This window comes from Sorex fumeus, unplaced genomic scaffold (genome assembly GCF_029834395.1).
Source record: "Sorex fumeus unplaced genomic scaffold, SorFum_2.1 ptg000003l, whole genome shotgun sequence".
Classification (NCBI taxonomy): domain Eukaryota; kingdom Metazoa; phylum Chordata; class Mammalia; order Eulipotyphla; family Soricidae; genus Sorex; species Sorex fumeus.
In genome coordinates, this window is record NW_026606060.1 from 47,871,940 (window position 1) to 47,886,349 (window position 14,410).

Sequence of the window (14,410 nt, forward strand, 5' to 3'; positions counted from 1 at the left end):
ATTATTCCTCAATTGAAACTAGGAAGTTAATTAGGGAGAGAGAGGGGGGAAAGGCATTTATTTATCTTTTAAATAGCAACTTCAGGCAGCAGAGGGTCAATTCTCTCACTTTTTCTCTTAAAGAACATTTCTGATTATTAGACAACGGGTTCATTCATCGCTGACCTCTTTTAAAAAAATTGTTTTCCTTTAGGGGAAACGAGAAGAAATCTAACTTTTTTTTTTTCTCCACAATTGAACTTTTCCCTGGTGGTTTTTGTGGTTAAGTTAGAAAACAGCGCCCCCTTGTGACCAAAAGTCACCTCACTTGACGTCAAGTCCAAATGAAGCAAAAGGAAGCGGGGACCCAGAAACAAGCGGGCCACTTCTGGAGACACTTAATGTTGCATTTCTTAGCTTAGAAATCGTCCCTTAATTAACACTAGAACAACCCTTTGTTTAACTCCTATTATTTCGAGAAGGAAGCATCTCCTTTATTAGTTTCTTTTTTTTTGCAGTGCCCTGGATCAGATCTAGAGTTTCACCCTCTGAACCACTTCCCCTCACCCCTTCCAGAGGTTACTTCTGATTATTGTTGACTCAGTTCCATAGGAAGACGTGTATTGATCATCTATTTGATCATCTATTCTGCCGAAAAAATATTTTATTTAAAGAAAACTTATCGGACTGGAGTGATAGGACAGCCGGGAGGGTGTTTGCTTGCACGTGACCTCCGGAATTCGATGTCTGGCATCCCATATGGTCCCACGAGCACTGCCAGGAGTGATCCCTGAGTGCAGAGCCAGGAGTAACCCCTGAGCATAGCTGGGTATGACCAAAAAAACAAAAAAGAAAAGAAAAGAATAAGAAAGAAAGGAAAATATCAATTCTTCGTTTTTCATGTTTTCTCTATTAGTGTTGGCCATTAAAACACATACAAAGTGACCATTATACTAAACATTTTTACCTTTTTCCTCATGTCAACTATAATTAGACAGCCCATGAAAATAGCAGCTTTGAAGAGTAAGTGGGAATTTTAAAGGACAAAACAAAATGTGGTAGTCAAAAATGGTTTCTATCAGTAAACTATTTTTAATTTAGCTGCCTTTAATGTTGTCTCCAAATCACCATTTACCATTTAAAATGACAGGGGCACAGTACTCCTACATAAAAATAAATCGGTCACGGTCCTCCCGTTGTTCATTGATTTGCTCTAGTGGGCCCAGTAACATTGTGAGACTTGTAACTGTGTTTGGCATATTGAATACTCACGGGTAGCTTGCCAGGCTTTGCCACACGGGCGAGATACTCTCAGTAGCTTGTCAGGCTCTCTGAGAGGGGCAGAGGAATCGAACGTGGGTCGGCCATGTTGGCTGTGTGCAAGGCAAACGCCCTACCGGCTGTTCTATCGCTCCAGCCCATATAAATAAATAAATAAATAAATAAATAAAATGACAGGGGCAGAAGTGATGGTATAGGGGTAACAGTACAGGCCTAGCATGTGAATAACCTTAGTTCAATCCCTAGTACAGCATGACTCTCCCAAGCATCTCTGGACATGGCCATGAGCCCCGAAGCACAGTAGGGTGGCCTGGGTTATTCCTGGCAGGGCACCACAGGGTCAAAGTAGCATCACATTCTCAGCCCTGCAATGAGCCGCACACCTGAATGATGGAGACTCACTGGGAGGAGTCCATAGCATTGCTTGGGAAGCCCCCTGAAATTGAAAATAAAGACACAGTCATGAGGTGTGGTTGTGTGGATAAATATATCTGTGATATATTTTCAACCAATTGGTGTGGCTTCTAAACATCCAAGACTGTCATGGGGCGGGTCAGGGGAAGGGCGAGGCCACAGGAAGGTGGAAGAAAAACGTTGTCAGTAAACATTAAAGTGCACAAGCTTCATCTAAGATTAAGGTGAACTTATGATGTGTACATTCAATGTTTCTGAATAACAATAATCACAGCCCTATTGTGATTGTTTTGCTCTTTGATTGTGGGTTTACTATGAATCAGGAATGATGCTAAGTACTATACATGTATTATCTCAGATAATGCTATCATTATAACTCACATTTCACAGATGAGGGAACTCAAGATTGAGGAATTTAAGTCATGTGCCCCAGGTCATGGGGTCAGATTTCAAACTCAGAACCAGCTTGTTGGAAATCAGTACAGGTGTTCCTAGTTTCACATACCTCAAATCTTCCGCATTTTAAGTGGCATTGAGTTTGGTTGGTGCGTGTTTGATTCGTATGAAATAGCTGGATGGGAACATGATGCAATCTCCATTTGTTGAATAAAAATACTATAGTTAGGAGAGAATATGGGGGGTGTTTAAAGAATCAAAAGGCAAGGGGGAGAAAAGTGTGGTCCTTAGACTAAGCAGAGTCTGTTGGAGAAGACTCTTTAGATTCTGCTAAAGGGAAACGGTTTGGGACTCTGTAAAATGTACTATAAATGGTTACTGAATTTATTAGTATCAAGAACCCAGTGTTCTGGTTTGGTGTAGAAAATGCTCAAGATTCTAAGTTTGCAATAGAGAGTCTAGACTAGTCCCAGAAACCCATCCTCATTGCTTGTCTTCCTTCATTTATTCACTAATTTTATTATAGCCCCCATCCCACCCCCAGGATGGATTGAAGCCATTCCCAGAACAAGCACCAAACTTCTATTTGTTGAAAAACACGAAGTGTTTTACACTCTGAGGAAGTATAAACTAGATTAAGATGAATACGATTCCAAGTAGAGAGACTATGCAGCCAACCTAGGCCATGTGAACCACGTAGGGACATCCGCACGGCTCAGCATACCTGGAGGAAATTCTGGGTGATAGATTGTGTGGCTTGGTATCTGCTGAGAGGCATGACTCACAAGCCTTTACGCTTTGGTTTGAATTCTGGTTCCAAGGGCAAGTTATATGATCTTTCTGTATTTACCCCTGAAGTGTTAGAGAAAGAGAATGAGTTATAAGAAGTACTTGGGAAGGGGTATGGTGCCGCCAGCAGGTCAATCTGTACCTGTGAGGTGAGTGCATCAGCAGCTTCATGGCGCCTTCAGACTTCCAGATACCCCAAAATTGCTGCTGTGCCTTTGGTCAAACCCCAAAAACTTGGGGAAAAGTTTACCAAGAAAGTAAACTGCCGAAAGTTAGGTATGTGGGAAACACACCCACAAATCACCTCCAGCTCAGCTATATAATTGGAGGCATGGCCTCTCTGGTTCCTGATTGAACTGCTTAATGGCCATGATCCCAGAGACTCAGAAACAAATCTCAAAATCCAGCGGCTTTTGGCAGAAATGCGTCCGGTCCCTGCAGTAGGTTACCAGTGCTGGGTCAACCCAAGTGGGAATAGGTTTTATGCCTTGGCCTGTTCCCCCTGGCGGCCCGGTGGCTGCCATCTTCCAGAGGCCACTGGACAGTTGGTTTGGGCCCTCAGTGACAAGACATTTTGGGCCTCATGGGATGGAGGTGGAGCCGGTCCTGTCCTCCCCACCCCAACGAGACCCCAAGTCATAGCCCACCAATGTCCTCTCTGGCTCCTGATCAAGCTGCTTAAAGGCCATGATCCCAGAGACTCAGGAGCAAATCTCGAAACCCAGCAGGTTTTGCAGAAATCCCTCCAGATTTAAGTGTTAAAATTTTGGAATTTCAAAATTGCACTGCCTCTAGTGCAGCCATGTGACATCATATGTTATTCATAACCAGCAATAGAAAACAAATTATCTATGGTTGCCTTTTCACCAGATCTGAGTGTTGGGGTAAAATCACAAATAATAATGGTGGGTCTGGTGTCAAAATATTGAATGTGATCAAAGTAGAGAGAGAGTAATGTGGAAATCATCTGCCCCACAGGTAGGGGGAGGGTGTGGATGGGGGTATCCTGGGGTTGTTGGGGGTGGAGAATGGGCACTGGTGAAGGTATGGGTGTTTCATTGTATGACTGAGACTTAGACCCGAAAGCTTTGAAACTGCTCTCACAGTGATTCAATAAATAAAATTATAAAAAATTAAAAAAAAAAAAAGAAGTACTTGGGGTATGGAGAGACAGTACCAGGATTAAGGTTCTTACCTTGCATGAGACCCAAACCAGTTCAATCCCCAGCATTGCATATGGTCCCCCGAATGCTGCCAGGGGTGATCCAAACCTACTTCCCACATACACACCCTAGCAAAAAGGACTTAGGGAGGGTGCATAATTCAGGAGTGCTCAATAAATGTGAACTACTGTGATGTGGTGGGCGAGGACCAATGGCAGGCTAGGCAGAAGTCAAGTTTCCTCGGTCAGAGGAAGAAGCCTGATGCCGAAAGCCTGTCCAGTGGAGATTTGCAAGAAGCTGGAATGTTCAGGGTTCAGAGAGATAGCACAGAGGTTGGGCACTTGCCTAGTTAGTGGCCGTCCCATGTTGGATCCCCTGCATCCCATATGGGCCCCCTAGGACCTGGTAGGAGTAATTCCTGAGTGTAGAGCCAGGAGTAACCTATGAGCATCACCAAGGGTGGCAAAAAAAAAAAAAGAAGAAGAAGAAGAAAACTGGGAAGTTTGAAGTTTAGAGATTCCTGATGGCAGTGGGATACCCGCTGAGGAGATTAGGACTGATAGCAAGTTCCAGTCATGCTTCTGCACTGCACAGACGTGAAAGTTTCACCTGCTGTACTAAGGCAGCCAGGAGGCTGTTCCTGAGACCCATGTGGTCTAAAAATTCACTACACGGGACCCCCTCCCTGACCACTTGCCTCAGAATAACGGGAAGAGAGCTAAAGATAGGAAGAGGGGCCCCTGCAGTCATTTCTAGAACTGCCGAGTCTGTGGGGAGGAGCGGCTGCAAGTGAGAATCAGCAGGCTGGGTCCACAGGACCTAGTTTGAGGGTGGGCCGGGTAAGTGGTCAGGTGTGGGCATGTGGCAGGTGTGGATGAGAATAAATGAAAATGAAAAAGCAGAAAAGGGGAGTGGGAAGAAGCTAGACAGTTTAGTTCTTTTCTCTTGGACATAATGGCTTTGAAGAGAACAGTCAAGAGCTCATGCAAGGGGGCTGGAGCAATAGCACAGTGGGTAGGGCATTTGCCTTGCATGGGGCCGACCTGGGTTTGAGTCCCAGCACCCCATATGATCCCCTGAGCACCACCAGGAGTAACTCCCAAGTGCAAAGTCAGGAGTAACCCCTGTGCATTGTCGGATGTGACCCAAAAAGCAAAAAAAAAAAAAACTCATGCAAGTAGGCAACGGATCGGCAGATTTAGTATTTCAGAGTGAGATCAGATACTTCTGGACTGAAGTCGCTATTTTTTTTTTAGGTAAAGACATTTTATCCATGCCTTGATTATGATAGCACAGTGGGTAGGGCATTTGCCTTGCACGCGGCCGACTGGGCAGACCCGAGTTCAATTCCTCCGCCCCTCTCGAAAGCCTGGCAAGTTACCAAGTATCTCGCTTACACAGCAGACCCTGGCAAGCTCCTGTATTTGATATGCCAAACACAGTAACAAGTCTCCCATTGTTACTGGGCCCACTGGAGCAAATCAATGAACATTGGGAGGACAGTGCTACAGTGCTACAATTGTAATCACTGTATTACTGTCCTCCCATTGTTCATTGATTTGCTCCAGTGGGCACCAGTAACGTCTCCATTCATCCCTGACACGTGCTAGTGTAGCCGGATGGCATATTGGGGGCTCTTTCAGGATGAGGGGCATGAGGACCATCAATGTTACTGTTTTTGGCATATGGAATATACCACAAGTAGCTTGCCACGCTCTGCCATGCAGGCGGGATACACTCAGTAGCTTGCCAGTCTCTTCGAGAGGGATGAAGGCTTTTGGGCAGCCTCTAGTCACCTAGTTCCCAGTCAGGCATGTATGCGGAAAGGATACTTTCGGAAACCTGCCAGGTTATCTGAGAGCAAAAACTAGACAATAAAAGGTCTGAGAGCTTGGTTTTATAGTCTCTGGATCTTGGAGATTGGTGGGATTACACAGCAGTTGGTGGGCGCAAATGTCTAGCTACTGGAAGATGGGGGATCTGGGTGGAGGAGGCCCAGTCCCGATCCGAGCAGGCTTGGAGATCTCAGCCCCAGGTCCTGCACACCTGGGTTCCTCTGCCGGTTACTTCATGAATGAGGCTTGTCTGAGCATGTTACAGTAATATTACAATTGATAGTATTAGATTAGCCCAACCCATCTAGAAAATTGGGACCTCTGCAGTCTCTTTTGGTAGTTCAAAGAACATCATCATTCACTGCCAGGTTATAGTGATAGAAATCAAAGTAAAAAAAATTTAGGTAATGTTTGGCATATTTTGTTACCTGATCTTCATTATGATCTCCTGCCTCTGGGATGTGTAGCATATTGTTATTTTTTGAATATGTGCTATAGAGTAAATATTAATAACTGCATATAATGTATTTATAGTTTTATGCTTTTTAATCTTTCAGAAATTTGATAAAGCCTCTGCTGTTTTTCAATTTTCCTCCCTAGGTATCTCTGATGAATATATAACACCTATGTTTAGTTTTTATAAAAGTGTTGGAGAATTAAAAATGACTCAAGAAGAATATGCTCTGCTTACAGCAATTGTTATCCTCTCTCCAGGTAAATTCAACATTGCATTTTTACTTTCATGCCCTTTCTCCCAATATAATGGCAATAATGTTTATTAAATGAAATCTGGAAAGCACAAAAGCATAACTAAAGTGGTCTATAATCTATAATCCCACCACTCAAATGTACCCATCATAAATTTTCAGTGTAGTGTATTTTTAGGAATTTCCCCCCAAAATCTCACAGTCATTTAATAAATGGATTTTGAACATCTACCATGTACTGGACATTGGAGACACAGCAACAAACTGTAGGAAGGAGACAGCTACATAAAGCTTACATCTTAATGGGGTGGGGAAAAACAAAAAAGAAATGGGGTCTAGGCAGGGCCTGAGAGACAGTACAGCTGGTAAGGCAAAACCTGGCACCACAGATGGTCCCTGAGCCCTTTCGGGAATGATCCCTGGAGTTCAGAACTCAGAGTAAGCCCTGAGCACTGCCTAGTGTGGTCCTCACCTACGGATGAAGTGGAGAATTTGGGCACTCTGGTAGTGATGGTCGTGCAGTAAGACAAGAGCGCAAAAGCATAAATGTTAGTGCTATTGTCAACTATGTTACTCAAAAATATGTTAATTTTTTTTAAAGACAATGAAGAAATCACCAAAAGTGGCAGTAAGAGCTACAAAAATATAAAGTGCTGAAGAGTTAGTTCAGGAGTTAAGGTCTCTGCGTTGCATGTGCCCAACCCTGGTTTGATGCCTGGTATCACATGGTGTCATGCCCTGGGTCAGCCTGGAGGGCCCCAGAACTGCAGGGCCTGACCAGCACCAAATCCTCATTGAACTGCCAGCATCACTGGAGAGACCCTGGGGCTCTTTAGCACCTAAAAAAGATGAGGATGTAAAAGGAAGAAAGTGACTGTAGATTTTTTTGATGCTGTTGTTTGTTTTTTTGGGTCACACCCAGGGGTGCTCAGGGCTTAATCCTTTATATTGAGGGATTAAGGGGCCCATGTGTAGTGATGGGATCTTCACCACTTGCAAGGCAATCACCCCACTCATTGTACTATCTCTCTGGCCCCTTTAATTGGTGACAAGAGAAATCTTTCTAAGGAGCTGACATTTCAGAAGGCACCTACATGAAATTATGTACTTTTTAACATACTAGAGAATTGTCTTCTTAAAAATTGTACTTTTCTTCAGAAGTCTTTTCTCACATCATTAGAAAATCATATTGCTTAATCTGTTGTAATGCATGCCTCACTGTAATGATGTACAATTGCTTTATTTTTACCTACAGTTGGATATTGAGGATGTTTCTAATTTGTTTTAAACAAAGTTCAATTGAATACTCCCATATTAAGGTAAAGGTAAAGGCCCTCCCGTTGATCGTCGATTTGCTCGAGCGGGCCCAGTAACGTCTCCATTGGAGACTTTGTTGTTACTGTGTCTGGCATATCGAATACTCTCGGTAGCTTGCCGGGCTCTCCGAGAGGGGCGGAGGAATCGAACTCGGGTCGGCCAGGTTGGCCACGTGTAAGGCGAACGCCCTACCCTCTGTGCTATCGCTCCAGCCCATTTGTCTCTTTTTGAACTTCTTAATTATTTTGGGAATAAGTAATGCCATGCTCATGATTTTTAAAGCATTATTATCACTTAAAGACAATACTAATTTTAAATAAATTTTATGCATGTATTGCATTGTATTGAGGCAAAAGTTATTTAGAATTAATACAGAAACAATTTTCCAGGGCCAGAGAGAAAATTCAACAGGATCAGTACTCTCTTTTCATGCAGGAGGCCCAGGTTCAATCTCTGGCACCACCTGGTCCCCTGAGTGTTGCTTGGAGTGACCCCAGAGCACATAGTCAGAAATAGCCCTGAACACTAAACATATTAGCACTAAGCACTAAAGCACTTGCATGGCACCAAATTTTAAAAAAATATATCAGCAGTGCACTCTAAATTGGTACATACACATGTGTCTTACAATCCAGTGATTTTGCTTTTTGGAACCTGCCTTCCAGACAGCAGAAGTGAAACTTTTCTGCTAATCTAGAAAGGATGATTTAGGAAAGTCTGAATGAGGAGTAGAAACCCTTTGTTTGGGGGCCACATCCACAGTTGCTCAGGGTCTACTCCTAGTTCTATGCTTGGAGACCACGTGCCACTCAAAAGCAAACCCCAGCCTCCCCGTGCGCTGCACTTGGCTGAGTTAACTCTGTTCCAAGAGCACTGAGTACTTTCTATCTCAATCTACTTGTGATTCCATGTGTGGGTAAAAACATAGCACATCGAAAACTTCATTTCTACCTCTGAAGTGCACAACATTCGTTAGTTACAGTTTTTTTAAAGTTAACAATGTTGGACTTATACCAAATTATTTCTGCTTTTTCATTTTTATTATTTTGAACGTCAAAACAGACCGACAATACATAAAAGACAGAGAAGCTGTAGAGAAACTTCAGGAACCCCTGCTTGATGTACTACAGAAGCTGTGTAAAATTTATCAGCCTGAAAACCCTCAACACTTTGCCTGTCTCCTGGGTCGCCTCACTGAGCTTCGGACATTCAATCATCACCACGCAGAGATGTTGATGTCCTGGAGAGTGAATGACCACAAATTCACCCCGCTCCTCTGTGAAATCTGGGATGTACAGTGACGGACATCACGGGGAGCCAGCCAACTCAACTCTTTTCCTCCAAATTACCTGTTGGTCATATAACTTTGCTTTATTTCATTTGTACCTGGTTTCAAGTCAGAATTCCGATGAATATTTATGTAGTGGTGATATGAGTGCCACAATGTAAAGGTGGATTTGTTTCTGTAGAATTATTTTCTCTAATTTTGCGAGGCTACAGGGACCCTTTCATTCTAATTTGCACCCCCCCTGTTTCGCCTATTTAAATTGTTACTGCCATACTGTCTGTTGAAAACAGGTAAAGTTTTGCTCTTCATCTTACCTTATGCAAATATTTTATTAAAGCGCTGTGGCAATTTTGGCAATAAACTCAACACAATGGCAACAAGCTTTTCTTTGGGAGCAGAATTGACAATTACACAAAACTCTCAGTCAGTGATGAATGACATCCTAGGAGCTCAAGGGAATGGTTTTCAAAGAGATAAACTCTCACTATAGAAAAGCTACTTTTCTCTTTCCTGTGGAAGCCCTGGTGAAATTCACTCATTTGTAAAAGTCTTCTGATCATTTCCGTTTCTTTGAAGTTCAAAGAAGTGGCATTCAGAAAAGTTAGTAATGATTCTCAGTGTAAAATATTTCCTCAAGCAATTCTTCCCAGAGCTCCCGTATTGAAGTAGCATTTACACTCTGAACCCATCTAGCCATATAAATACAGTCATATCCGTATGCTTTCCCTTTTCTCTCTTAAAAGTGCTCACTGTTGGCTTCAGTGCATATAATTAATTTTTTTTTGGTTTGTTTTGCATTTGGAAAGCACTCCTGCAGCTGGGTGCACAGCTGTTGTATATTTCCCCCAAAGCAGGAATTAGTTCATTTCCTTCCTTCATTGTTACACTGAGTGTGGGGGAGAATGTAGCATTTTTCTCTCAGTATTCTTTGGTGAATACAATAAAAACACCTTTAAGAAAGCTTTTATCTCCCTTTCTCCTGAAGGCAGCCAAAGTGGAGCTTGCTTAGCTAGCAAAGTGGGGATTTTTGTTTTTGTTTTCAATAAAACTCAAGGACAACCCTGAAGTTCTAAAAATAGTCTGTGAAAAAGAGGGAGAGTTGGGGCTAGCATTAGTTTGATTCTATTTGCCTAGATAAAAATATCCGGTTTCCTTATTATGTGCAAGATTTTTTCTTTAAACTTCCTGGGGATACAGTATTATGACAAAGAGACAATTACTGCCTGGAAGAGCTTACGGAACAGTTGGAGAGAGTGTTATGGGGTATCTGAGAAGGTCCCTTGGCCAAACAGCTGGGCTTCTCCCAAGGCCCAGGGTACGATGGAAGATTCAGGTGAGAGGGGAGGCAGACGGCAGGGAATTATGTGACTATAAGAACACAAGGACTGGCTAGGTAGCTGAGTGCTAGAGCACATACTTTGCCTAAACAGGACCACCTAAACCAAACACAGATCCCAAAAGTAATCTGGGCAAGAGAAGAAGAGTGCCCTGTGCCATACAGTGACTCTGACCACTGTAAAATGAAGCCATTATTGCTTCCCTTGGAAGGGATTTTTCTGATGAGGGGATAGTTGTCGATGAAGAGAAAGTGAGAAGTTCTGGGACCCGCAGTCGTATGTACGGGTTGATGAGGGAAAAAGCCTTTAAGTCAGAAGTACATTTTGGAATGCCTAAAGGAGTAAATCTAACTTGCGGAATTGAGCATGGTTTGGTGTCTCTAGATCAGAATGCATCTGTTAAGACAATGGTTGGGAAAGAGTTGGAACTGAAATCTGGACACTGAACACAGAGCTAAGTCCATCCCCTAGGACTGGCTCTATTCACATGATTAGGACTTTGTAATAGCAAAAGAAAGTGCTTCTCAGGTGGGTAACTTGCGATACAATAGGCAGAAACATTTGTCCTTTAGTCCTGGTTCCTAACATAGAGCTTCTAAAACTCCAGGAATTACCAGAATGAGAGGAAGGTAGGGACAGCTTTGGTTGATTCTTAAGAAGGAGCTCCCTCTAACCAGATATGAGTTTATGTTAATAAGGTGACTCTTGTATGTCCCCCTCCCCCCAACCCCCACTGTAGGCAAAGGGAGGGCTAGCAGAGGAGTCAAGCTTGTGATTGCAGAGTTGTAAGGGTTCCCCCACTGCAGATGACTGAAGAATCACCAGTGGTTTAATCAACCATGCTTATGAAATGGTACTGGTAGGAAATCCCCCAAATGGCAGGGGTTAAAGGGCTGCTGAGTTGGTGAGCATATCAAGGTGCTAGGCAATTCTCTGCCCCCACCCCACCCATGTTCCTAGACAATGCTTTTTCATTAGGTGTTAAAGTTATCTGGCAATAGTACAGGGAGTGAGTGAGACATTTTCATAAATTCTATGAGTCATAATCGCAAATTATTGAACATGAATAGGGGATTGGTGGTAAGTCATGGATTATAGCTAGCTGGTCAGATATACCTGCGACAACCTTGGGTTTGTGAGGTAGAGAGAGTCTGTGGGACCAAACCCTTCATTTATGTTAGTGTGAACTATAGTTTTGAGAATTGAGTTGCAGGATATGCAACTTTGATACCAGAATTGGTTGTTGGTATGAACCAAAAGACATTTATTTGGTATCAAAACTGCGAGTAGCAACATTCCACTATGGATCATTTTTCCTCCAGATTTTTTTTTTGTGGGATTTACAGCCAAGGAACAAATGACAATAAAATTTGTAATCAGTTATCATGCTCACAAGAAAATATGGCAGAATTTGGCTTTAAGGTAAGATAAAGCTTATCACTGATAGAATAGCAGAAAAATATTTTAATCTTTATAAGCCTCTGTATTTTTATATGTAAAACGAGCACAATATGCTATTCCTACCTTCCAGGGCTGGTGTGAAAATTAGACCTCACACTGTCTCAGAAGCAATTTCCCTACTAGCCTTTGCTAGTATTTCACATCTCCAAATGGTAGCTATTATTATTATTATTATAATAAAAACATGAACTGTCATAAGTTGGTGTTGTATTTTCTTTCAAAGTCTTCAGCTTTGATATAATGGAGTGATTGATGGTAGCAAGTGAAACAGGAATAGAATTTGAACTCCATGGAATTGATATCCCAGCAGGGGAGATAGAAATGAAGTCATAGAAGTATGATACATAAAACGCATATTAAAATGAAATGAGGGGCAGAGATATAGTGTAGAGTTTAAAGCATTTGTCTTGCACATGCTGACTCTAAACCATGATCCCATAAACCCTGCCAGGAATGATCCCTGAGCACAGAGGCAGGAATAAGTGCTGTGCACTGCGGGATGTGGCCAGAAACCAAAAATAACATAGAAAAGGAAATGGGTACTGTGATAATGCTATTATCAGATGTGTACTCCCTCAGATGTGTACTTCCTTGGATCATTTCTCACAAAGTCTGCAAATCTGGCACATGCCCTCCACAGGGCTTTCTCATAGGCTTTAGCACCAACTCTCAATTCTGTGGCAGTGCACTTGGCTATTGAAACTAAACCATCTGTTCCTACCCGATCCTGTCTTCTGTTCTAGCCTAAATTCTAGTTTTCAGATGTAATGGCCATCTTTAAGAGTCATAGTCTCAAATTGAGTGAGAAAAGAAGGTGAGAGAAAAACACAAAAGGGCTGCTTTTCTTTTTTCCTTCCTGTCTCTACTTGTGTGGATTGCAACTGAGGTCATTTGTCTCTCACGGGACACTGGGCTCTATCTAGAGACAGTGTTGGTCATTGCCAAGTAGGTGGATGATTCTGGCGTCCCATGAGTCTAGGCCAGAGATGCTGCTAAGTATCCTTCAACGAATAGGGTTTTTCCAAAACTGTCAGGAAAGCAGAGGCCTGTGATATGTGATTTTACTCCCCCATCCCAGAAAGACACCACCCATGCATTGTCCTTCCTCCAGACTAAACCTCGCTTCACCATCATCTTTTCATGGCATGGCTTTCTAGTTCATGCCAATACCGTGAGCCATCATTTTCTTAGTGAATCCAGGCTCTGGGTCTTAGCACCTGTTTTTCAAACTGTTTTCTTTCTTTATGAATCTGAAAATGAACTCCTTCGTCATTCTGTGGTGACAGAATTTTACTTTCCCTTGTTTTAAGAGAACCACAACTGACTCTCTTCCCCCCTACCACCCCCATTGGGGAAGATCGTAAATTTAGTGAATAGTTACATATTACATTTGGGTGTTCATTTCTCTAGTGGATATATGTTATCTGGGGGAACCTGAATTCATAACCTGTACTCAGATTATGTTAGGGGAACTACTCCCTTTTCTTCCCTAGTCCTTAGATATTTGGAAGGGGTAGATTATGTCCTGAGCTTCAAAGCTGGAAATGTAACACGGGCATAATCAATCAGAGCATCATGCATCTTGGTCATGAGATTCAAACATAGCACAGCGGGTAGGGCGTTCGCCTTACAAGCGGCCAACATGGCCGACCCGAGTTCTATTCCTCCGCCCCTCTTGGAGAGCCCAGCAAGCTACCAAGAGTATTGGATATGCCAGACACAGTAACAACAAAGTCTCCAATGGAGACGTCACTGGGCCCGCTTGAGCAAATCGACGATCAACGGGAGGGCCTTTACCTTTACCTTTTACTGATTATAAGAGACTCTCGGTATTCTTATTCATACTGTTAGGATTCATATTTCCAAGCATGGGGCTTTTTTTTCCCAAGTGGAGCACATACTCACAATTCTGTAAGTTAGAGTAGACTATCAGCCGATGGACCACACCAGTGTGCCTTACTCTACATGTTACAACCATGCCCATTTCAAGTGAAGGAAAAACCTCTAAGATGGTTATTAACCTAACCACCAATTAGAAAAACTACACATGAAAGTAGATTTAGCTCATTAGTGGAACCTTTAATTACTAATTGCAGTGTTAAAATCAAGATAGGTAAGAAGGAGGTTCTAACTGGGAATTAGTGTAAAAGTGAAGTGGGGGAAAGCAGCAAGGAGCACTTCTTTTCATTTGCAGAAGGGGGAAAAGAAGCAGCAGCAAATAAATCTTGGTAGGAACTTCTCGCACAATCTTCACATTTAACCAGAGAATATGGATTCAGAAAGAAGTGGTTGACACAGTTTTTGTGTGTGTGCGTCCCAATATTTTTATTTATTTATTTACTTATTTTTTATTAGTGAAATACCATGAGGTACAGTTATAGACTTATAAGTTTTTTTGTTTGTGTTTCAGTTATGCAATGATCAAGTACCCATCCCTCCACCA

The 14,410-nt window shown here is 42.5% G+C and overlaps 1 protein-coding gene across 4 annotated transcripts in view; it reads left to right on the forward strand.

Moving 5' to 3' along the window:
- The window catches only part of NR1H4 (nuclear receptor subfamily 1 group H member 4), a 91,713-nt gene extending 82,231 nt beyond the window's left edge, over nucleotides 1–9,482 (forward strand). For all 4 annotated transcript variants that reach the window (XM_056118718.1, XM_056118719.1, XM_056118716.1 and 1 more), the window contains 2 exons: nucleotides 6,458–6,571; nucleotides 8,944–9,482. In XM_056118718.1, coding sequence (XP_055974693.1) covers nucleotides 6,458–6,571; nucleotides 8,944–9,182 — 353 coding nt within the window. In that variant the 3' untranslated portion in view covers nucleotides 9,183–9,482. The remainder of the gene's footprint in view (nucleotides 1–6,457; nucleotides 6,572–8,943) is intronic.
- The last annotated feature ends 4,928 nt before the right edge of the window (nucleotides 9,483–14,410 follow it).